This window comes from Hydra viridissima, unplaced genomic scaffold (genome assembly GCF_058129835.1).
Source record: "Hydra viridissima isolate aposymbiotic clone 2 unplaced genomic scaffold, HvirCarnegie_v1 scaffold_10, whole genome shotgun sequence".
Lineage (NCBI taxonomy): Eukaryota > Metazoa > Cnidaria > Hydrozoa > Anthoathecata > Hydridae > Hydra > Hydra viridissima.
Window position 1 is genome coordinate 4,900,964 of NW_028324309.1, and position 26,682 is coordinate 4,927,645.

The following is a 26,682-nucleotide window of genomic DNA, read 5'->3' on the forward strand; positions in this document are numbered from 1 at the left end:
CTCTATTTCATGAAATACAAAATGTTATCTAATTGTATATATATATATATATATATATATATATATATATATATATATATATATATATATATATATATATATATATATATATATATATATATATATATATATATATATATATATATATATATATATATAGTACTAGATTTAGGAGAAACTGGGATTTGAAAATCACTTATTTAATAAAAACTTCAATACCTTTGCATTACTTATACCTTTTCCACATCCTTTCCCACATTTTTTTTCCATTTCTTCTTTCTCCTTTTCTAGTTCTTTTCCTCTTTCTATTAATTTATTTTTATACTGCTCAATTCCTAAATAAATTTAAATTTTATTAATTTGAATAACAAAAAAAAAACAAAAAAAAAATAAAAAAAAAACACAAAAACTCTGAAATAAGGTGAGAAGAAAATTTTAGGTTTTCATCTCATGATAGATATTTCAGAGAGTTTTCATTAAGGTTTCTAAAACACATAAAGTACTAACATATTACATTTTTAAACTAATCACTTCGTTTGTTAGGTTCTTTTTGAACATACATTTCTTGTAATACATACACTTAACAATGAAAGATGACCTTTGAAGGTTGTTCAAATTTAATGTTTAACTTTCATACATTTATGGTAAAATTTATTAAAGAGAATAGTTTTTTAATTATTCTAAAAAGTTTGAAGAAAATCAAAGTAAATCTATCACTGACCATTATTCCATTGCTGTATTTTTGCTCTTACTGCTTCAACATCTTTCTTAGCATTGTCTAAAGTAGTATTTGCTTTCAAGAATATAGCCGCAGCTTTCTTTTTTGCCTCTTTTATAGACTCTATAGCAGCTTTTGATACAAGAGCTGTAATGTCTGCACCAACACATCCTTCAAACTAAGGAGACATTTTTACTATAAATATGTAAAGCATTAAATACATGCATACATTTACATACATACATACATATATACATACATACATACATACATACATACATACATACATGCATGCATGCATGCATGCATGCATGCATGCATGCATCCATACATACATACATACATACATACATACATACATACATACATACATACATACATACATACATACATACATACATACATACATACATACATACATACATACATACATAAATACATAAACACATACATACATCAAAATTTCATAAGCAAAAGCAAATTAATGGCCGAAATATTTATGAAATTTAATAATCCTAATACTACGTGACATTTCAAAAGCAAGGGAGAAGCTAAGGAAGTTTCAAATGAAATAAAGAAATTAATTATAAAAGCTTTGGAAAAAATATTTGACAAGCCTTGTACTGGAAGACCTAAAGTTACAACTGAAAAGGTCAATACATTATTGGTAAGGTTTTCAAAGAGAGATTCTTGCAATACTGTTATTGAGCTTAATGCAATTATGCGTCAGTTTCATATCACTAACTGTAGCATTGAATACAACTAAATGTTAATTATGTCAAAATAATTTGTATGGCCACCATCTAGTTAAGAAAACATTGATATCTGCAAGAAAGCCAAAATAAAATTTGCAATAGCTCAATCAAGTCAAAATTCCGTTTCTATGAAAAATCAAAGTTTATTCTATTCAGTAGTGGCAGAATTAGGAATGCCAGATATCCAGTAGGAGACAGACTCCAAATAATCAGTTCCCTACTGTTAAGCATTGGTGGAGAAATGTTATGATTTGGGAGGTTTTAGTTTTACCATGTGTATCCTATTGATTGCATAATAGGTATTATGGAACAGAGAGTTTATTTAGACATCATAAAGAATGTTGTAGCGCCACATGCAAAGAATAAAATGAGTTGCAAATAAATCTTACAAGATAATGATCCAAACCTTGTGCTGGATCTGTTAAGTGTTATTTGAAATTACAAAAAAATCAAAATACAATACAAATAGATACGCCACCAAACACTAAATGTCTTATTGACAAAATGACAATTTAATAATTTTTAAAATAAATTTTTATCAAAATTCAGTTGTATCTAAAGTTTTGCACAGAAGCTTTCTCAAATAAAAATAAAAGTTTAATTAATCATTACAATTTATAATTTTTGTGTTTTTATCATGAACTAAATTAATATAAAGAACATTTGGTAAATATTTTAGCTGAATTGAGAGATTTTGTAAAATATTATACTTTAAAAATCGAAAAAAATTTGGTGTTTCTAAACTTTAGTATGCTACTGTACATGCATTAAAGAAATAAATTGATCAGCATAATTTTAGTTTTCTCACTTTGTCAATGAATTTCTGAACTAGAGGTTTAAACTGGTATCTTAGAAAAACAATCTTTATGATTATAAATAGGATATTTCATGCATAAAATTTATTTTAACAAGAGCTGATTTTCTTTTCACAAAAGAGAAATTTTTTTAAAAAACCAATTAACAATATGGTTAATGGATGTAGAAACCAGCAAATTATCTTAAGGATAAATGAACAAACTTACAGAAAATGATTTTAACACTTTTTCAGTATAAGCAGCTTTTACTTCTATTGACATAGTTAAAACACCCCAAAAGTCACCAGAAACTTTAAAAGAAAACTCAGACTTGTTAAGTTCAATATTAACAGATGTTCCTACTCCAAGAATGTTTATATACCCTCTTATGCAGACTTCAAGCTTAGGATCTGTGTTTACATATAAAATAGGTCCAGCAGAGTGATCTTCAGCTGTTCGATAAAGCTTTATCAAACCTATAAAGAAATGTTTTTAGAAGTTGAAAGAATGTAAACAAAAATAATAACAACTGATTTAATGTAAACATCATAGAATTTTACTGAAATAATTTTGAACAAAAAAAACACCATAGAGTAACAAAAGCAGATCAAAAATTTATTTTGAAATATTTATCAAACACTTGTATAAAGTAAAAAATTTTCTTCAACACAATATCAAATGCATGCGTTATTTTTTAACTCTCACCAAAACCAGTCAATCAAAGTTACACAAAATTAATCATTAAAATAACAGTTAAAATCACTAAAATAGCAAAATTAATCTCTTATCTTAATTACTTGAGTCATTAAAAAAATTAAAACATATATTTTTCTTCTCCTACTAACTTTCTTTCAAGAAATGAACACAAAGCTTGTCGACCCCCAAAAAAACAATACATAGATATTCAATTTTTTTGAAGCTTTAAAACAGATTTTTGTAATTGCTTCTTCTTTTAATTCTAATTTGAATTTAGTTGCTTAAAGAAGTATTACTAGTATTAAAAAAATCATGCATTAGATAAATATTTACAAAAACTAAAAGACTCAAATACTAATGAAATGCTGATAAATCTACTTTTTTCTTTTTTTTCTTTTTTAGTTTAGTTATAATTGCTACTTTTAAAAAAAAAACAAAAAAAAAACAAAACAACCTAAACATCAAAAATTGTTGTTAAAAAATTGTTATTAAATATATAAAAACCAAACCTGTAACAAAAGTATTTTTGCAAGCGAAACAGTAAAAATACAAATAGAAATGTCATTCCCCATTTTCAATTGGATCAAACTTTGCATCCAAAAAAATAAGAGTTTAATGATTTTTTTTTATTTGATGATTTTTTTATTCATTATATAATGATTTCACAGCCTAAAGTGTCTCATAACACTTGGTAACTATGAGTTTGATAATAAAAAAATAACATTCTCATTGTCAAAAATATTATACATGCATATTAAAACATTACAGATTTTAAATATAACTGTCATACCAAATCCCCAATCATCAATTGGATCAAACTTTGCATCCAAGAAAAATGAGAGAACTTTGTGGTTAATTCTTAAATCACATTCAATATTGTAACCCAAAATGGAAATTTTTCCTTTAAACACAAAGCCAGGAGGAATGGAAAATCCAAATTCTTCAATTTTTTTTTCTAAAAAAAAAATGCAAAATTATGTTAACATATGGTATTTGGAATTTTTTTTACATTAATATAAACAAATAATTAACAAAAATTTGAAGAAACATGTGAAATTCTATTATAACACAACAATCATTTAATAAAAATCATGAAAATTATTATTTTACTAAATATGATTACTAAAAAAATAATAAATAGCTTGTTAAAGAAAATAATTTCTACAAATTAAAATTTAAAACAAATGCTGCAACTTCATTTTTATCTTTAAATATTTGGTTTTTCTTTAGGATTCTGCTTCTTCAAATTTTAAATTTTGAATTTTGAAACCTTTAAGTTTATATCTGAAAGCAAATTGTTTATTAGTTCTTAAAATGACCCTTAGTCTTTTTCAACAACAATCACCAGACAGTTGAGAAACTTTCCTTGCTGCAAAACACATAAAAAACAAAAAACACATCTCATAATAAATTTATGTTAAGAGTTTAAAGTAGACACAATAAAAGAATATTTATCATTATAAGACTTACCTGTTGGAAAAAGGTTAAAAGAGATTTTTATTTCATCCTTGAAACCACTTTCAGCAACCATTTGCGGTAATACTCCTTCATATTTAAGTGCTCTGAAAATATTACCTATAGTTAAATCTGCACCAAAGCTGCGAGCGTAGAAAAAGCAATTACTAGGTGAAGTTGCATCAAAACCAAAGTAACCTTGAAATTTAAATAACTGCTGGGGGTCTTTGTCATCAATATCTCCCAGCCAAACATCTGCTCCCATTTCTAATAATTTTTTGTGATGCAAAAGAAGTTAATATAGTAAAGCCAAATTATTTAAGTTTGTAAAAAAAAAGTTTATTTAAACCTTCTTATAAAATGCTAAGAAAATGGTAAGAAGATTAAACTTCACCACAAATTTACAAAGTTAAAACGAAGTAACAGACAAATCAACAGTTAAATTTTGTATAATATATGATTAGTGAGAATTATAAAATTTATAAGGATTACATTTTCAAGAAATGAATTAATGTAATTAATTGTATGAATTGATGTAATTTTTTACCTAAATTTTTAGGCTATTTAAAGTTATACAACTATTTCTACAATTTACAACTTTTAAAGTCAATCAAAGTAATGAAGCCTGCAAAAAAAAAAAAATACCAATTGATGGAAGAGCAGTCTTTAGATCAAGTCCAAAGCTTAGTTTAAGATTTCCAAATGAAAGCCATTGTATATTAAATGGTTTCTTGATCATGCCTTCCATTGTTCCGCCAATTCTTAACTTTCCACATAAATCAATTTCAATAAAACCTGGATAAAAAAGAAAAATATATCTTGCCATCAACAAAATAAATATTTTTGAGAAATAAAAAACTTTGCAATCCAACAGACAAAGTTTTTCTAATTGTAGCAATATTTTAATAAAAGTTATTTGAATATATATTTTTTTAATTGCTTAAGCAAAACTATAATGAACATATTCATTTCCAGGGGCGGATTATTCTTTAGGGATACCAGGACTTGTCCCAGTGGGCTGATAATATAAAATATTTTTTAGACCAATCTACAAAAAAATATTAAATAAGTGACAAAGTAATTTAATTACATATATAATTCAGCTGTATATCTCATAAGAAGTAAAAAATAAATGTTCATACATATAAAAATAGGCCACAAATACATTCAAAAATGTTTTAAAACTATAGATATCAAATTTTGACATCCTTGTAGCTAAAATATAAAAATAGCAGTAAACCATATATATATATATCAATAAAAATAGAAAAAATAATTTTAGTTTAAGATGATGCACCTATCATGTGAAACTAACAAACTCTGTGTGTTGTGTGAAAGATCATTCTCAGTTCTCAAATATCTCAAGAACCGCTTAAGAAACTCATTGTCTCAAGACAATTTGGAGTCATTGCTTATCATGTGCACAGAAAAAAATTTACTACAAGATATTGATTCAATTTTAGTGATCTATATGTGATCTCATAGAATCTTTATGTAAAAAGAGTGACCTTCTAAGAAACAAATTGTTTCTTAGAAGGTCACTCTTTTTAAACAAAATGTAAAAAGAGTGAAACAAATTGTTTTGATGAGCAAATATGTTTTTATTTTTAGCTGTTGTTGAATACTCTTTTCTGAAAGAATTTATTAAAATTTTGTGATTGAAAATATATAAGTAAAACATCAGTATTTTAAATTTCATGATTACAAAATTTTTAATTCGCTATATTATTAAAATGAAAATTCAGAAAAAAATATCAGAAAACTGGTCCCAGGCCACTTTGTGTTCCCAATACTCCCCTGTTATTTTCTACAAGTAAAAAAAAGGTAGAGAATGAAGTTTTTTCATTGACTTCAATATTGCTATGAAAATGCTTTAAGTGGATCAGCATTTCTGCAAATATTGATTTCAGAAGAGTTTTTAATCAATTAAGTTTCAATGTTTCAAATTAGTTTGGTTTTCCTTGATAAAATTTGTTAAAAAACTTGTAGTTGGTAAAAAGAAGTGACCTGGAGCTATATACTGAGCAACATATTTTATAACTTGACATAACTATGGCATATGTTTTGACTTATAGAGTGTAAATGGATTCTAATATGAGTTTTTTAAAATCAAATTATTATGGTTCTAACTAACATAATCGTTATTTTGCCACATGGAAAATAAGAAATTATAAGTAACAATGTTTGCGTAATTTAATCATTCTTTTTATGGATGTTCCACAACTAAATAAAAAGTTTTCCAAAGTTATTTAACAGAGCTTAAGATTAATGCTTGAAAAATTTTTTATTAAAAACTGAATACAAATATTAGAATAACTTCAGCATTTTGTGCTTCCTTGGAAAAATGAATGTCAGCAAAAATTTATAAACTTAATGCTTTTACTGATTTGTTTAAAACCAGTATATGTAATAATGATAATTCAATAAATAAGACAATAAATAATAATAATAAGAGTTTTATTAAAAAATTTAACCTGCAATCTTGAGTGGTGGATTTACGGTATGAAATTCACATTTTATAGAAACTTTATTATTTTCAGATCCAAACTCTAACACCAAAGATGCACTTTTCAAAGTAACATCTCCACCTAATTTTATATCAACACTAATTCCAGCTTCAATTGTGACACTGGATGTTGCTAATAAACAATTTTATAAAACAGAAATTAAAAAAAGTTTTCAATAGGCAAACTTATATTAAATGATGCATACAATATTTACAAAAAGGAATATAATATAATAAGAAAACAGAACTAATATTTGTTTTATTTAAAACAGGTTAATCTAACGAAATTATATTTGTTAAGTCACAAGGTTTTTTTCTTTATAAAATATTTCATGAGCATTAAATTTTTTTACTGCATTAAGAAAACTAAACAATTTTAACAAAAATATCTTCAATATAAAATTAAAACATAAAAATACTTACTGAAACGTCCTTTAAGACTAAGTTCTTTGACCTGTTTATCAACAAGGAACTGACAAATCCCATTACCATGACAATGCTCAGCTTTAGGCTCAATAGAAGCTTTCAGTATAAGTCCTAAACAAGTAGTTTTGTTTAAAATCATTAAACAATTTTTTAAGAAAAAAAAAAAAGAAAAAAGAAAAAAAGATTGCTAAATACACTGTGTATTTCTTTCTTTCTTATTTTTGTTTTAACTTTTTTATTTTGTTTCTAGATCAATTCAAGTTGAAACATTAATGAAAAACTCTGCTTTAATTTTACCTAAAGATTTTAACAACTAATATTTAACTTTTAGTAATAAAACCTATTGGATCAACAATAGAACTTAACAAGGCAGTTTGTATATTTTGTTTATTAAATCAAAAAAAGGTACACAAGTACCGTTCCTTTTATTTAATAGATCTTATATAGAAACATAATATATTGTAAACACTGAATTGCAGATAAGATATTAAATGCACTACATTTACAAATATATAAAGATTGTTATGCCACCTGCAATTTTTCTTTTTCTAATTTTTTTTTCATATTCCATACTAAATCTTTTTTTTCACATTATTCCAAAAAAAAGATTTAGTATAAATCATGAAAAAATTCATAAATGATTTTTTCATGATAATAAATATTATTTGTGATAATGAACATTAAAATAATAAAATATAACAGATTATTTATGATTATAAAAAGTACTTAAAAATATCTTCACCTTTCACAATTTCAATATCCCTCAGTTCATCAATTGTTTTAAAATGATTACTAGCAAGTTCACTAACAGCTTTTGATTCCTTTGGTTTGTTGGTACTTGAAGATTTCTGTGAAGAGCCATGGGAAGATTTTGGTATGCCAATTTGATTTTTACTACTTGTAGTTTTTGCATCAGCATTGGCTTTGCTCTTAGTTGACTTCTGACATTCTGGTCTTTTAGATTTATCTGACTTACAATAATCTTTATCTGCATTACTGGCCAGCATTACTAAAGTAAATTGTAAGAAAAAAAACACTTTAAAAAAATCGTTTTTAAAAGTGAGAAAGTGAGAATTACATAAAAGTAGGTTTTACTTTCTAAACTTTACCTGACAAAACAGATTTTTAAAAATTTGTTGAAATATAACTAAAGATTGAAAAATAATTTTTTTTTTAGTCTTTGTAATTTTCTTTTTTAAATTATACATTGTAATTATTATAAATACATTTTAATATTTGAATTTAACAGATTGAAGTAAATCTGCAATACTAGAAAACTAGAACTAGAGAGCTAGAACTAGAGAATGACAAGGATAAAAGTATTATTTATGGGTCTAATCCCAGATCTAGTTTTTGAGATTTACCTTCAAGATTCAATTATGGACTAAATAATCCTAGTTTGTAATATATATATATATATATATATATATATATATATATATATATATATATATATATATATATATATATATATATATATATATATATAATTTTATACTGTTCTTAATTACTATATCAAACGTTCATTTGAAATAAAGATATACCTATTGACATATCACTAAGCCAGGTATCTGGCATCTCAACACCTGAAAAACTCTTCAGTGCCTCATCTAAACGCATGTTCTTCATTACAAAACCAAATGTTATTCCTAGGGCATCACTATTTTCACGTCTCCAAATGAAAACAGCAAGTGTTAAACCTGACATACCATTAATTACAGGAGAACCAGTAACTCTACAAAAAAAAGTTTTTATTGATTTTGATGAAATAATGAAATTTTTGAAATTGATTTTTTGATTATTAACCAGTATATAAAAGAACATATGAGAGCATATTAGTTTAAAGCATCATGAAGGCTATTCTTCAGTTGTTTTTTTTTATCACTTAATAGGTCTTTTGTCTTAACTAGGTTATGCAATTATATATGATAAGTTTAAAAAAAAAACATTTAAATTCCGAATCTTATTCATAAAATACATTTGGATGATAACTTTAAAATTTCAAAATCTTTTTTGCCAATACTGAAAAATTGTAAAGTATCAAAGAATTTCTAATTTAAAAAAATTGTTCATCACAATGGTAAAAAAAATATCTAAGTGTTCAAACACAATGGTAAAAAAAAACTATAAAACTAAATGAGCTACTAAAAGAACATGAGCTACTAAAAGCTAGTGCTTTTACGAAACTATAAAACTGTAATGTATGATTAACTTACAACTATTTTATAGTAAGTTTTAGTGTGTAGAAAAAAAAAACAATTCTAAGTTACATTCAGAAGTTGAAACAAAAAGATCAATTGTGTTGTACTCACGTCAGTTCTCCAGTTTTATCAGCCAAGTTTAACTTTCCATTAATATAAAAATCTTTTATTGCTAGGTTAAAGTATTTTTCTAAATGATTAACTCCATCAAATGGCTGAACTCCAAAAAATTCTGCAAAAGAATTGAATTGCATAGCAGGAATCTTGATACTAACTTGAAAATTTTTTTTTGTATCAAAAGTGAAGTCTATCTTTCCTTTTTTAATCTTGGGGTCTTTCAAAATATTTGACTGAAAAAACCAATACAAAGTTAATAAATTAAAAAAATCACATTAATTTGTTCTATACCTTTTTCAGTTGCAGTTATAAAAAAAGGCATTACAGGAAGTATTTTATTATGATGATTGCTTTCTCAATCTGCGGTAATTTCAAAGTTTACTTTTAAGATTTTAAACCCCAATTGTTTACCCCCAAGAACATTGTAGAATATATTAACAATATATAAACTTTTTCTTTTCTTGAAATAAAAGATAAAAACTTACAATAATGTCGGCTTTACAGTTAAAAATCCAATCTCCTTCTGGTTTCTTTCTACTAATTGAAAATTTTGAATTTGATATTTTTACACCAATACCAGGAACTTCAATATCGCCAGTGTATTTAGCAGTAATTTGAAACACATCTTTTCCTTGAAAATAAAAAAAAAGAGAAAAATTAAAATTGCTTTCATAAACCAGTTAACAGCAAAATGTCAGGAAATTCATAACAGCAGGAACATCTATGTATGTATAACCCTTAGCTATCTAAAACCCAGGTCCATTACAAATAAAAAACTTGAGGCCTACAAGTTAAAAAGTTAGTAAATATTCTTATTATCATATGCAACATATACAACACATGCTTAAATTTAAAAAAACAAGTATGTATTCTAAGACAAACAAAGAAATGGTCCAAAAATAGTAGAAGTCTGCTATTCCAAGAAGTAAACTACCCTGATGGCAATTACCCTTTTATATTTCAGGAAGAAAAAAAAAGTTCATGGAAAAATCTCCTCCACCTACTTAATTTTTAAAAAGTTTTTTTGATAGTCTAGCGTAACTGCTCTATCAAAATTAAGGATTACTGTTTCAGGAATTACAATAGCAAGAAATATATAAGCTGATGAACTTTAAAAAATCTTTCTTCTACTTTAAAGTATGAGATGCATCACTATGGATGCTTATCCTACATTACAAGTTAAAAAACCATACAGTTGTTTTAAACAATTTGGTTAAATTTGACTGAAACTGCAAGAAATGTGGTTAAATTTGACTGAAACTGTAAGAAAGTTAAATAATATTGATTAAGAGGAACTTAAATAATATTGTTGAAAGTTTAGCTTCTATGAAAGCCGCAATTCTAGGTGATGTACTGATCCTTCAAAAATTATTTTTATGCAATTGAGTTTTCTGCTTTTAAAGTGCTCAGTAAATGAATTAGAGATGATTATCAGCTTACTAGTTTTTCTGCTCTGCAAAAACATCAGAAGATTCTAAATTAAACAACAATGAATTTAATATGTCTTTTACAAAATGGTAGATGAAATTTAAGTTAAAGCTTCATTAACTAACCACAGTGAAGAATTTTCTAGAAAATCTGTTATTCAACCAGCAAAGATGATACTGATTGTTATAACTATGTGTCCTTTTGGTGAACCCACTTTTAGAGTTTTCATGATGCCAGTAAGTTGTCTTGATTCAAACTTTCAGTATAAAGTAATTGATTCTATTCTTGAATCAATTTTGGATTCAAATGGAAACTGTTGTGCAATTTTATGTGATAACAATAAAGTGAATATAAAGTGTCACATTAACTTATTTTCACAAACTGATACATATTCATATTTTAAAGAGTCCAGTTTTTATCTTAATGACCTAGATAGAAGTGGTTAAACAAAAAAACTGATATTTTATGTCAATTTACTATTTTTTTATGGACTACTTCTTTCAGTGAATTTGATTTTACAAGCTTGTTCACATTCCTTATGGGATCATTTTAAATCAATAAAGAAGTTCTTTTTTTTGGGTTTTTTAAAAATATTATTTCCAGAGTAAAAACATACAAACCCTTGTAAAATATTTTATAAAATAATTACTCATATCATATAACTCTATACTCTTACAATGAGCCTGCTCATTGTAAGAAATAGATCTGGGTTTCTATAGCTGTAGTATAACACCAGGTAATTCTATGTTTGTATAACAGCAGATATATCCATATTTAACAAGAAATTAAAACAAAGAAAAAAAGTAAAAAAATACCAAAGGAACAAAAAAAAAATACCAAAGGAACAAAAATATTTTTTAATCTTTTAAGAATATGTTCTATAAAATCTTTTAAGGATATGTTCTATAAAATCTTTTAAGAATATGTTCTATAAAATCTTTTAAGGATATGTTCTATAAAATCTTTTAAGAATATGTTCTATAAAATCTTTTAAGGATATGTTCTATAAAATCTTTTAAGAATATGTTCTATAAAATCTTTTAAGAATATGTTCTATAAAATCTTTTAAGAATATGTTCTATAAAATCTTTTAAGAATATGTTCTATAAAATCTTTTAGGAATATGTTCTATAAAATCTTTTAAGAATATGTTCTATAAAATCTTTTAAGAATATGTTCTATAAAATCTTTTAAGGATATGTTCTATAAAATTTTTTAAGAATATGTTCTATAAAATCTTTTAAGAATATGTTCTATAAAATCTTTTAAGAATATGTTCTATAAAATCTTTTAAGAATATGTTCTATAAAATCTTTTAAGAATATGTTCTATAAAATCTTTTAAGGATATGTTCTATAAAATCTTTTAAGAATATGTTTTATAAAATCTTTAATAATACTCCCTGCTTAATGACATAAAATATTTCTAATTTAGTCAGCTTCTAAACTAGTCAGTTTTTAAACCAGATTGCTTGAGTAATAAACCTGGGTTTTCAATAGCTGTAGAATAACAGAAGTATGTCTATGCGTATATAACAGCAGGCATTTCCATATTTAACAAGACATTAAAAAAAAGAAATGAAGTAAAAAATATACCAAAGGATAGTTCACTAATATAAAAAAATGGTTTTTTTTGTCTGTCTGCTAGCAAACTTGGAATGTTTAATGCCTGTTTTGTTGCATAAACCTTCATCTCATGAAGAAAACACTTCATTAATACTTTTAGATTATCAGAGAAACCCTCAGGCAATTTTATTACAACACCAGTTTTTGACAAAGTGATTTTCACTAAATTATCCACTTTTTTTTTCTGTTTCTTTGCATTCCTTGAAGCAAGTGGCGCCCTTTTTTTAGGACTTTGTATTGAGAGTTGATCAGCACAATTTTTCAAAGCTTTTTTCATATCTGTTTCAATAAAGATATTGATACCTTTAAAAGATAGAAGACAGAAAATGAGTTTTAATCACAGTGTAATAAAAAATAATTAAGAAAGTAGCAATAAAAAAAGAAATAAAATATATAAGAAATAAATAATAAAAGAAGAAAAACAAAGAGGTTCTAAAATAAAGATTAAAAGAGGAAAATATTGCAGCCCAAGTTTTCATTCTGATTCAATATCTTTTAAACTATTTTGCTAGCATAATAATAAAAATAAATCATTCAAATAAAAGCCTACCAGACTGAACAGACTTTTGAACCTTCCCATCTAATTTTAAAAACCCTTCATATTCAATCAGATCAATTGTTGTACTTGATACAGAAAGAGTGCAACTCTGCACCAAATGTTTGATGAAATCAGGACCTTCATAATTTGCTATTTTTTTCAAATGATCACTAAAGAAGTATTAATGGAAACATCAGTTTTACATTGACAATCAAAATCACAGGAATTTATATATATATATATATATATATATATATATATATATATATATATATATATATATATATATATATATATATATATATATATATATATATATATATATATATATATATACTCTGGCTATGATGAAACTCTTTAATTTTTTGTTGATGTAGATATATTACAGAAAAAATAGTTTTTAGTTGATTTTCAAGCAAAAAGAAGAAACTTTAAAGAAGCCATTTCTGTGAAAACCATTTACTTAAGAATAAACAATAAAAATCTGTAACTGATGTACAAACCAATCAAACTTACACAATATTCACAACTTCATTAAGCTTTACTACAAGAGCAGCACTGACAGGTCTCTCACTAGCTTTGTTTAAAATTAAATAAACATCTAGATTTAAATAATCATGATTGTATTTAAACATAGCAAAAAGTTGGAAATGGTTGTTTGATGTGTTGAATAAGCCTAAAGAATAAAAACAAAATATTTTTAAGTTAGTGTAAATACAATAGAGTTGCTGTTATGTTAAAGATACAACTTATTTTAAACAATTTATGAAGAAACTAATTATTCTTTATGTTCAAAACTTGAACTATTCACCTTTTATAAACCCATCTATTTTTACATCTTTAAATTTTTCGAAAGGAAATCCAATATCTGTTAAATCAGAAGGGTTCAACTTCCAAGACTCCATTAATTTCTCAACAGTTGTATCTTTTATCTCAATACTAATTTTTGCAATTGAACTCTCTGAACAACAAAAAAGTTTAAGACAACATAATGCATTAAAGAAGAAAAGTATAAATGACTTCATATAAAAGTCACATGGAATTCCACATTTTTAGCAAAGGTTTTTTTTTAACAGTAAGACTAATTAAAAACTCATTATATGTTATATTAGAAAAACTAACAAATACCTGTCAAATTAAATGTTATTTCAGTCTTTAGATCGTTAAACTTGCCCGTTAACAAGAAATTAAAGTTTTCTTTAACAGTGTCACTTTTAGGTGAATTGGTTTTAGGAAGTCCACTTCTTACTGGTGTTTTTTGGGGTGACACATCCTGGTTTCTAGGAATATCCAACTTTAAGTCTATTTCTGCAAACTTCAGCATAGACTGAGTATGAGAGTAATCTCCTTTATACTCTCCATGAATTGTCACATACGTTTGAGTTATCAACAAATCTTTGAAAAGTATTTTGTTGCTTTGAACAAATCCTTAAAAAAATGCAATTTATAAGAAAAACAGTTGAGAAATATTACTCTATAACATGATAAGTTCATACATAACTCATGCAAAACCTCAACCCACAAGACATTTTGAGATCCTTGCTAATAATTTTCAATGGAAGATTTAAACCTAACTAAGTTTACAAATGAACAGATTTACGTCATGCATAAAGATTTTTAAAAATATACTTTGCTCTTTTACTTTGAGTGCATTATAAATTTCTTCTAATTACTAAGAATGAATAACTTACAAGTTATTCTTAAGAAAACTGCAATTTTAAAGTTATGTTTGAAATGATTAGTATAGCATAAAGTAAAGTTGTTTTCTTGTTTGCTTTTAATTAACACTTTCTCAGAGAAATATTTCAAAAATTACCTGAAGAAACGGTGTCAATATCAAAGATATCAAAATAAGTCTTTAAAACAACTCCAATATTAACACCTCCAGGACATTCTTTTCCAGCGGTTAACTTAAAAGACGTTTTCTGGTTATCAACATCAAGTTTGCAGCCATTATATAAGGGAATTTTTTTATTACGAAGATCTTGAATGTAATCATATAACTTGTTAAAAGTGTTAAAATTGGCTGAAAATAAAATAAAAATCGTTAGTTTGAAAGACAAGACTAAGTTATGTGTGCTTAAATGTTTAAATAATTATGTCAAGTAGTAAAACTTTTTTTAACCAGTCACTTTATTTTCCTAAACTTGAATTTTATGTTGTAGCAACCGAAAGGGTAAATCTCGTTTAATAAAAAATCTCCAGAACCCTCTGGTGCTCGATTAATTCACAACCAATTATAAAACTTATTTCAAAAAACATTCAAATATGAACATTAACAAATTTCTATTATAATTGCTAATTAAAATAGTGCTAATTTTAAAGTTTTTCATTTCATACTGGGATTTATATTGCTGTTCGAAATTGGTAGGGACATTATTGGTTTGTTTTTTTTTTTACCCGTAAACAAATGTTTAACACGTGTGAGAAATTTCTACGAAGTTTTAAATTGAAAGCATAGTGGATTTTATTTTAATGTTAAAGTTAAAAAAAGAATTGCCGAAAACTGGAAAGCCAACTAAAACTGCAATATTATGAAAGTTTTGTGCATCTCAAACTCCAAATGCGATTCGTCGAACGAAGAAAAAGACTTGGTTTTAGAAAAAAAGTCGTTCTTGCGTTTTCACAGAAGTTGCTTGTTAACTATCGTGTTGTAAAACTTCTTCTATATCTGATGTGTTTTCCTTTCGCTTTTGTGAGACAAGACGTCACTAATAGTTTAAGATCTCCCTCCAAGTAATGAAATGATCACGGTTTGTATCAACAACCAACTTTTGTATATACAAACTTTATATATGCAACATTCGGTCGCTGTTTTAAAAAGCTAATGCTATCAGGGATGGAAATTTATTTAAACTTAACGACCTTGCAGATCACACATTTTATCAATTTAAAAGATCGTTTAAATAATTTGAATGGTTTTAAAAAATGAAATTATATAATTCATTGTCGTTAATAAGTCAGACATTTTTTAAGATAAGTCTAACAATAGGATTTATTGTTAACACATTTCGCTACTTAATTAAAAGGCTGCAAATAAAACTTTTAAAACTTAATTACTGCACGTTTGCGTTTAAACTGCAAAAAGTTATTACCGTTTATTGGAATACTGTTGATGCTTCGTGCTGATAAAGCGTCTGGTGTTTGTATTTTAAAAGACGGTTTGATCGGTATAAATATTCCACTAACGCTCGCATAGTCTAGATCTTCTGAGAAATCCATATATGCTTCGTTATTCATAATGCACATGGTACAGAAGATCCAATAAAAAGCGTGACCAAGCATTTCTTTCTTTTGTTTGATTAGCTAAAGTTCCAATATATGCAATACAATCATTGTTTTATGTAACATGGGTTATATAATAAGTATATGGCATATGCTAAAAAAATACCAAGTAATATGTTGAGTAAATATACTGAAAAAAAACGAATTCACCAACATATTTAACCTTCATAATATTGGTGAAATAAGGCTACTGCTTTTTTTTTTTTTTTAACTGCACATTGTTATTCAACCCAAGGAGGAAGTTGAGCAAATAAATCAGTTACAAAAAAATCTAATCACATATTCTTTAAAACTAGCTGAAAAATTGAGCCTAAAATATCATAAGCGAAGCTGCCAAAAAATAGTTACAATGAAAAGAAAAATCTTGAAAAAAACTTAAAAAGAAAAAACCTTGGTATATAAGCACAAATTAATGTAACATGACCGACAATATTTTGCTTACAAATTGATATTAGTTTAGTAATGCGCTTAAGCAATCTATTTTTATTTCAAAATGGTTTAACACCATTGTTTCAAATTATTTGATGAAAATAAAGGTTAGATTTCTTATCAATCTATTAGGTTGTCCAACTACCTAATGGAATCGGGTTAACAGCGGCACGAAAAAAGTACAACTTTCCTTCAGTTTGACCAGCGAATAAAAATCCTTCAAATCATATCAAATCAAATCATAGCGTGTGAAAAAGAGAAAGAGTGAAAATAGGGAGCAGCTTTTCCGTTAAAAACTAAATTAAGTAAGAAGTAAAGTGAAAACATCTCTTTCGAAATTTGTTATCTCTTGCATATTTTCATTTTTTTAATTTTTTTTTTTTTTCAAGCATTAAAGATATTAAATCCGTTAAACTTATTTTTCAAAAGTAAAAAAATTTATTCAAGTAGATAATTTTGTTACAATAAGAAATGTTTTTAAACGCTTGACAATGTTAAATTTTAATAAACAGAAGAAGATTGTATATGTTATATACTGGTATAAACTCTTGTAATTATTTTTGTCATTACTCGTTACTAACGGAAAAACCCAATTTTGATATAAGAAAATAGCAATTATTTCCTATCAACCTATTGAAAAAACATTTCGGTCATTGATGAAAATGATAGTTGGTCACACAGTAGTATATATTTTGCTGCACAGGATCATTTACTGAAATCCTTATTAAAGTTGGTATAGGATTTAAGTTTGAAAAAACTAATATTTTCTCACCGTGTCATTTTAGTCTTCAAAATTAGTTTGCGATTTCAAGCTAGTATGAAATTTTTCTGAAGTTATTATTTGCGCAGTCACGGTACGTTAGCAAAATCATTCAAAAAAAACCCAACTTAGACACTCTGTGCGATAAAACACAGCCATACTTATATTTAAACGAAACAAACAATTTATAAATTGATCAACAAGATAAATTTGTCCATAAAACTGATTTTCATATATTGCAACCGCATCGGTTGAGTACGCAGTAGCAGATTTTAAAATAAACAGCTCATTTCGTCGTTTCAAACATTAAACAGCACTTTGCGCAGTACCTCACTAATGCGCATGTTCAGAAACAAATGCTGTTAAGTGCACTTTCTTTCACCTCCTTTTTATTGTTAGTTTGATTAACTCAATGAACACGGTTCGATTTATCAGGGACACGTATTCCCTTTAAAATCTTTTTATCTTAAATTATATGAAATAATTGTTTGAACTACAATATAGAAAAAATTAAGATTTATGAAGGCTAAAACAAAATATTACTTAAGACTAAACATTTTTTGTATTAAGCTTTATATTCTGAAGTAGTTTTTATGCTGTGCTAAAAATGCTTTAAAAGCATTCTTTGCTTATTTTACATTTTTAATGCATGGGGTAGCATACCCCTATTAACTTCATTAATATTAGGTGAAGTGTGCTACGTTAAGCGTTAAAGGTTTTTAAGATCTGTGTATTAAAAGGAGAATCCTGATGCGATTATTTCTTAACTTAGCAAAACTAATGGAGCAAGAAGTGAAGTAATGGTGATGGATTAGTTTGGCAAAACCTGCAGTCTGTAACTCATTCAACTTCATTAACCTGTTACACCCCAATAAAATATTGCAAGCAAAAGTAAAGGAACTAAGTGTGTGATGCTCAATTAGAAAAGTGGATTAAAAAAAATGTCTAGAGAACAGATCTTCTTATGATTTATAAGAAGATCTGTTTCTGGAACAAAACATGAAAAGTCTTTGGAACAGTTTCTGGAACAAAACATGAAAAGTCTTTCAAGATACGACATTGCTTCAATTATTTTGAAGATTGACAAGGCGCTTCTTAACTGTTCGGCAAAAGTAACGGCGCTTCTTAACTGTTCGGCAAAAGTGTGAGTTTGACTATGATTAACTTAACTTTTTGAGGCGAAGCAGCAAACAGTGAAATGAAATGTTAAAAGTCAGGTTATTTTTATAATACCCAATGTCAGCTTACATTCATGGCATTGAATAACATAAACTGTTCAAAAAGTATCATGGCCCAGATTCACCCTTTTGTTTAGGTGCTATGATTAATTCAGGCTTTTTTCATGGTGCGATGATTGTCTTCATCATTCTCTTGAGAATGATATCAGATAAATTCAAAAACGTTGTTTAGAAGTTACAGAGAAATGAGCAACGAAAAAACAAACAAAAAGTTAACCAAACTTAAGACCACTGATCTGAAAACAATAATTGGATAGTGTGATTAGTTTTTACAAGAAAATATAATTTTAAAATAGTTATCCTAACAGGTGCATGCTAAGCACAATTCACTTTTTATTACAACTTTATTTATTATTATTTTATTCTATATAACGTTTATTTTATTTTTTTTTAGAGAAACTAAAATACCTTTTAGTTTTTTACTATGCTTTGTGCTGAAAGGTAATAGCACAATTGTATAGTAAGCAGCAATGGTATTTTCATACAATGTTTAACAATCTTATGTTTTTTTTTTATTCCTAGATAGATGTCAGAAAAGTAATAACGCTTCTTGAACTATTATCTGACCAATATGAGTGACTAACAACTGAATCGATTCTTCTAAGATGTTACTGGCATTATATTATGTAACCTACTTTAGTGCATAACTGCTTATTTTGAAAATATATTTTTGCAGTGCTAGGCAATATATGTGTTTGATCAAATATGTATATACATATATATATATATATATATATATATATATATATATATATATATATATATATATATATATATATATATATATATATATATATATATATATATATATATATATATATATATATATATATATATATATATATATATATACATATATATATATATATATATATATATATACCATACACTCCAAATTTGTGGCAAATATTAAAAAAAAACAGCGCCCAAAAAATTTTAGCTCAGCAGAACCACTTATTTCTTACCCCATAAACACTTTTTTAGAAAAAAAGTTCTCAAAAACCATCAATATTTTTATTTTGATTTGAAAGAAAAATCCAAAAAAATAATCCACCATCTCTAAATTACTTAATTACATAAAAGTCTCTAGTTCCTGGTATTGTTTTTACATTTTTAAATCTTTCAGATTTTAACAATCTTGTTTCTATCAAACTTTCGCTTGAAATAAAAATAAAGTTTATACCTTTGATGTTGTTTGTGCAACATGTAAACATATCACGTGAGTTCAATATTTGATTTGTAGAAATTCTCGGCAAACTAGCATTAGGTACAAGCCGTTTAACTGTTCCTACTATACCATCCCGAGATTGCTTTCCAAGGCTGGTTGCAAAAAAAACCCATTTTGCATCTATTCCAAAGTCTGATTTATGCTGACATAGGTTAAAAATATTTTTGCAGTTTTTATAATGAGATGAACAGCCATCAGAAAAGTAGATTACGTTCACAATACTAGGTTTCTTCAGATTATTGATAATTGATTTTTGTACCTCGTAAACCATTGCTACATCATGATTGTTATCATCTGATGTAATGCAATATGAAGTGGAATCCAACACTTGATCTTCTTTATAGTACTCAACTACTGGATGAAGGATGCACTGAAAATTACACACACAGAATGGGTTCCTGATGAGTTTGGCAAAACACACCATTTAGGTCTTAAAACATAAAACTTGGAAAAGCCTAACTTTACAAGCGGATAAAGAATTTTAAATGAGACAAATAACTCTTTTAAGCTTGATAAAAGCAGTCGCTTTTGCCTATGGACTTTCCAACTAATACTTACAAACTCCTTTTGACCAGGCATCTGGCTAGAGTTTTCACTATCTTCATAAAAATTTTTAACTGAAGTATTTATTTGATCTGGAAGCGTTTTACCTCTTTTAGTTTATGGAACTGCAAGAATTCCTTCTATCTGAGCTAAAGATCTAGATTTTATTATTAGATATTTTTATACTGAGACAGTCAGAAATTTCTAGTCTGCTTTTATTTATATCAACCTCATGTTGAATGTTAAATACGTCTTCTTTATTTATGCTTTCAGTTGTGTAATCATCAGCAATATCAGTTTTATCAGTATTAATTTCAGTGAAAGCTTTTAATTTGACTAAGCAATTTGTACAAATTTTTTGACCAGGTACAATATTTAACCTGTTGTATAAAGCTATGGTTCTTAACTTGACTTCTCTGAGAGATGCTAAGTTAAAAAATATAACTCAATAATAGAAAATATGCCGAGTTTTAACAAACACAATGAACTTAAAATTATGACCAAGGAACATTTATAAAAACTTTATGTCAAGCTTTACTAACCTTTGCATGGTCATTTGTGAACTATCAGCGGATTACAGCATTTATTCTAAAACACAGGAAACTTCTCAAGAATTTTTGGTGATGAAAACAAATGTCAATTGTTAAAGCAGGAAAAACACCAGACCTCAGTGCAACTAAATTTTGCTCGTCTGGAGCTAAATCTTAAAAAAAGTTTATTCCAATGTGGTTTGTAAACATTAATTTGTGACAATTTGATTTTAAAATTAATCCAACTGAGTATTGAGATGTTCTAGCCATTATAAAAATATTTAGTTTTAATATTTTATCTTTCTAAAACCAACATTTAAAAAAAAGTAATTTCTCACATAAACATTACTGTTAATACTCAAATGTTAGAACCAATTGCTCCATTTAGTTAATCAAACAAGAAACCAGAAATTCATTTTTATTTTAAACTAAATAAGTGTAGTCATGGAGATTATAACCAAATCGGAAAAAAAAAAGCTCAAATAAAATTTTAAAAATAAAGCTATAACAAAATAGATACGTGCATTGAAAAACAGTGATATAATTTATGCCTCTTACGGGTATTTTTATATACAAACAAATACTGTAAAGATTCGAAATAAATGCATCAATACCTTTTCCGTAATTAATCTTAAGCTAGACATGTTTACTGAAAAGTTATCGTAAAAAACCTGGTTTGCATTTCAAAGTTTTTTGTTAAATATAAGATCTAGTAACTTCAAGTAATAATTTTCGATTTCTTCCATCAAAATTTTCTATACCAATTAAATTTTGTAAACGTATATTTAATGCAACTGTGTATACTTAAACATTTTAGTGTTGATATAGACATTGCTAAGAGCGCGGAGAATAAAAAAACGTAAAAATTCTCAAACTTCAAAGGCCCATAACTCTCGAAATAATAAAATTGGCTTCAAATTACTTTGATTATTCCAAACAGAACTGTTAACTACATTTGTGTCAAAACTCAAGTATTTCTGAAATGGTGGGTAACTTCGACTTATTGCTTTGACATAGAATTACCTTTTTAGAATTAAACTTAACTTCGGAAACTCGATCAGATCTTAACGGAATAAAAAAATATATGGAATTCTTAGTACTGGCAAAAATATGGCAAAAAGTTCTTGCAGCTATAAATTACAGAAGTACTGTATAACAAGTTCGCAATGCAACAATTGATGTAGAAATAACCAATTTGTCAGGTCTTCTTGATGAATTAAATACAATAAGAGGTAGTTGGGATACTATTTTAAATGAATGTAGATTGTTGGGCACATCTTTACAGATAAACACAGAACTTTCAGGAAAAAAATATACAAAAGGAAAAAAAACAGCACACCAGTTAAAATGGACGTAGACAGAAAAATTTAGAACTAATATTTTCAATGTTTTTATGAAAAGCATCATTGGAAAAATAAAAAGATTTAATTCAGCAAAGGAAATAGATTCTTTTTCAATGTACTATGGTTGTTCTGTGACTTAAATGATCAAGAAATAGGAGAATGTAGGAGAATGATCATCTAAGAGATTAAATGCTACATTTAAAACCAATTTATGATGCCAATATACAAAATATTTCTCTCCAGCCCGTTGAATTATTAAATGAAATTCAAAACGCAAACTAGATGTGCTGTTTCCAATCATTATAATTGCAATAAGGCTATTTTGCACAATTCTAGTGACAGTTGCTCAAGCAGAAATATCTTTTAGTGCTTTGAAAAAAATAAAAAACATTAAGATCAACAATTACACTAAACCGTTTAAATGACTTACGAATTTTATCTATGGAAACCGAAATGGCTTTGAAAATCAATTTAATTTGTTAGCCAGTCGATAGGCTTGCAAAGCTCTATTATGAAACAGTGTCTAGCATCATTTTTTGTGCACTTTTTCCTAACTTTACCTTTTTAAAAAATTCAAACACTTTTAGCTTTGAAAAGAACTAACATTCATTTTTATTTTTCAATGGCCAGAGTACGCTTCTAGCGGCCCGGGCCTATGATTGATCATAATGAGGACCTGTAAAGAAAACTTCGCCCGGGCCCGAAGTTTTTCTCAGCGGCAATGATTGTAACTAATGGTCCAGAACTGACTTAAACTGACTGAACATTGTATTAGAACTAATTGTACTTTTAATTTTTTTGGTTATAAATGTAAATCTACAATAAAATTTAGATTAGAAACTTGTCAAAAATATATTTACTAAAATCTATCAAGTCTTTTTTCATAATAGTCTTTCTTTCAATGTATGCATGTAAAAATCATTTAAGTATAAATAATTACAGGGGGTTATTGGAAGTGGGGCCCGCCGGATGCTGTATCAAGTTGAATAGTTCCTTCTGGGAATAATTCTTTTCGGGAAATAACTCGAGATGCAATTTGTTCGGCTGCTTTGGCATCATATGCTGATAAAGATTGAAGGTTTTCCCTGTACTTTATTCGAGTGGCACGTTTGGCAAGCCTTATCCTAAAGGACTGAGGCATGTACTGCAGTGCACACTTGGTTCTTTCTTAATGGTGGTTTGCTCTTCAAGAGGATGTTTTTCTTGCAGCTTTGAACGACCAATTTGGCAGATTAGGCAATGACACATCCTGGCTTTTGTTTCAAGTCTCACTTGCATTGACTTAAAGTCAAACATAAGGGGGAGTGGAACTTCTTTCCCCTCTTGTTTCCTGCACAAAGTATTTCTGCAAAATTTGATTTGTCTTTGTGTTATCCGAGAATCACTGATATTAGTTTTGGTCTTGTATAGTTGGCATATTCGATCTGCTTGGAAAACAGTAAGCTGTTTTAAACAGTTTTTTTGTTTTAAGAGAAATAAATATTTTTTATTTTCTATGCAGATATCCTTACAAAAACTTTTCAATCATTTTTTAGCATTTTTATACATTTTGGTAGTAGTTTACACCTTAGGAAATGCAGAGATTTTCACGCTATGCAAAAGCCAAAGCAAATCACGTTTTAAATTGCAAATTAATATTTTGGTCAATAAAATAAAAACGGGACATGTAGCAACTAAACAATTGTAATAAATATTGTTAAAATTACATAGTAGAACACTCAAGTAACCATAGTTTTGAGAATAGTGACCGAATATCACAGTAATCGGTAACGTTTTGAGGTATGAGTAGCAAAAAACTAATAAAATTTAAACTAAAGCTGCCATAAATCAGTAACCATTGAAACAATCCGACTGAAATTTTATCCAAAGTTTGGTGTGGCTATAGGCAACACTTGTACCAAATTTAATCAAATTATATAAAGTGGTTCTTATTCTACAGGTGTTTTTATTGGCACACTATGAAGTCAAAATTTCACTCAATTTGAACATTCAAATGAAGTTATCATCCGCGGAAAAAATAAAATGACTTCAAAATTTGCCTTACAGGGTACCTTATATCACCCCATGTAAGTGGCGTTCTTTGGTCAGGTTGGGCTAGGTTGGCAATATCGTTATCCATGCTAACCATGTGCATCAATTAAGAGCCATGATTTAGAACTAAGTTTACTTCACTCGAAATCGTTGAAACAACTTAACTTCTGGACTAGAAGATACTCCAAAACAAGTTTTGTAACCATGGGATTAAATTACTTCATGAGCATGATGTGTATAATAAAGATTTTCCAATTAGTTTTTCCAGTGAGGTACAAGCACCATAATGTATACCTGTGTTGCTTGAAGTAGTATCAAAAGAGAGCTACACAAATCTGTCATATGAAATGCTCCAATCTTTTAAAGCTTGTTCTGTGGCGTAACTTATTTGTTCACCAGTACCTCTCTCCGGTTTTGGAACTAACAACATTTTTTCTACATCATATCTTGTCTCTAATATGGACAGTTGGTCAACTTAATTTATTATTGTCAAATTGGGTAACAATTTTCCGTCCCAAAACACAGTTAAAGGAAGGTGTGGTTCGAACTCTGAAATAATTCTTTTCGCAACTTCTTTACAATTTTCAATACGTACCTATTGAAGAGATTCATACGATGTAGAAAAATCTTTAATATTGTCACTTAACACTTGGCAAATTGTAGGCAAAACCAAGGAACCAGAACGATTGGGAGTTTTCAAACAATCAAGACCTGAACAAAATGCTGAAAAAATCACTTTCTTTTTTCTGTTTCTTTACTCTTTTTCAGTTTCTTTGCTGATGATGGAATAAATTCATCTACTTCATGATCTGTACCCTGAGAGGAGTCTGATTCTGTCAAAACTAGGTCTGTGACTGTTGCGCTTTTTTTCTGTTTAAAATATGCTGTTTTTGTTTGAATAATTCACAATCAACTGAAATCATATAGCCTTTTCTCCCTTCACTTTGTAGTATAAGAAAGGTCTTGTCTTCTTCTATTGTGATTAACTTTAAAGCATCTTCATGAGCAATTTCAAACAGTTCTTCAATTTCTTGAGAAAATGTTTTTTGTGAATCAGCTTCTATTTACATCATAATTTACATTATCGATGAGTAGGCCTTCTGATTCTAAAAGAATAGCTCTGCTATAAAAAACAATGTCTCTTAAAAGACTTTAACAATATTCTGGACCTTTGTTGAGTTGTTCCTAATGCAACAAAGAAAGTTGCTGAGCGCTCTACACAAATATTTCACAAATACTCGTGTGCAAGTTCAGAAATAAGTTTAGTAAGCTAACCGTGGTGAAAAGTATACACCACGGTTAGCATGGATCCCGATAATACCAACCTAACTGACCCAAGAACGCCACTTATATGGGGTGATAGCGTACACATCAAGGTACCCTGTGATGAAAATTTTGAAATCATTTTATTTTGTCCGGGGAAGATAAATTCATTTGAATGTTCAAATTGAGTGAAATTTTGACTTCATAGTGTGCCAATAAAAACACCTGTAGAATGAGAACCACTGGTGTGGTTGAAGGCAATATTTGCACCAAATTTTATCAACATAGTTTGATAAAATTTGGTGCAAATGTTGCCTTCAACCACACCAAACTTTGGATAAATTTTCAATCGGATTGGTTCACGAGTTACAGATTTATGGCAGCTTTATTTTAAATTTTGTAACTATTTTCAAAATTATTTTTACAAGAGTGTTCTACTATGTAATACCAACAATATTTATTACAATTGTTTAATTGCTACATGTCCCGTTTTTATTTTATAAACCAAAATATTGGTTTGCTATTTAAAGCGTGGTTTGACGTGGCTTAAGCATAGCGTGAAAATCATTTCCTAAGGTGTAAACTACTACCAAAATGTATAAAATTGCTAAAAAATGATTGAAAAGTTTTTGGTTTAAATATTGATAATTAACATAAAAATGAGAGTGTTTCAAACCCCGTAGTTATTTAAATCAAAGTTGATTTTTTTTTTTTTTTTTAATATTGCTTTTTAGAATCTCATGAATATATAATATAAAATCTGGTCGATAGAC

General features: G+C 27.3%; 1 protein-coding gene across 2 annotated transcripts in view; it reads right to left on the minus strand.

The window, feature by feature from the left end:
• Positions 1 to 21,564, minus strand: part of LOC145200006 (uncharacterized) — a 28,063-nt gene extending 6,499 nt beyond the window's left edge. Inside the window, exons 1-20 of one of the 2 annotated variants that reach the window (XM_090065733.1) lie at positions 21,285 to 21,564; positions 16,355 to 16,565; positions 15,076 to 15,285; positions 14,388 to 14,687; positions 14,071 to 14,220; positions 13,776 to 13,935; positions 13,272 to 13,429; positions 12,692 to 13,024; positions 10,154 to 10,299; positions 9,663 to 9,901; positions 8,895 to 9,085; positions 8,093 to 8,359; positions 7,348 to 7,461; positions 6,893 to 7,057; positions 5,064 to 5,213; positions 4,434 to 4,685; positions 3,754 to 3,918; positions 2,496 to 2,743; positions 722 to 896; positions 237 to 335 (exon numbers count right to left, since the gene is read on the minus strand). In XM_090065733.1, the coding sequence (XP_089921859.1) occupies positions 237 to 335; positions 722 to 896; positions 2,496 to 2,743; positions 3,754 to 3,918; positions 4,434 to 4,685; positions 5,064 to 5,213; positions 6,893 to 7,057; positions 7,348 to 7,461; positions 8,093 to 8,359; positions 8,895 to 9,085; positions 9,663 to 9,901; positions 10,154 to 10,299; positions 12,692 to 13,024; positions 13,272 to 13,429; positions 13,776 to 13,935; positions 14,071 to 14,220; positions 14,388 to 14,687; positions 15,076 to 15,285; positions 16,355 to 16,544 (3,712 nt within the window). In that variant the 5' untranslated portion in view covers positions 16,545 to 16,565; positions 21,285 to 21,564. Of the gene's footprint in view, positions 1 to 236; positions 336 to 721; positions 897 to 2,495; positions 2,744 to 3,753; positions 3,919 to 4,433; positions 4,686 to 5,063; positions 5,214 to 6,892; positions 7,058 to 7,347; positions 7,462 to 8,092; positions 8,360 to 8,894; positions 9,086 to 9,662; positions 9,902 to 10,153; positions 10,300 to 12,691; positions 13,025 to 13,271; positions 13,430 to 13,775; positions 13,936 to 14,070; positions 14,221 to 14,387; positions 14,688 to 15,075; positions 15,286 to 16,354; positions 16,566 to 17,745; positions 17,998 to 21,284 lie in introns of those variants that run through there. The other variant, XM_090065734.1, reaches the window with a different exon arrangement.
• Between the last annotated feature and the right edge of the window lie 5,118 nt (positions 21,565 to 26,682).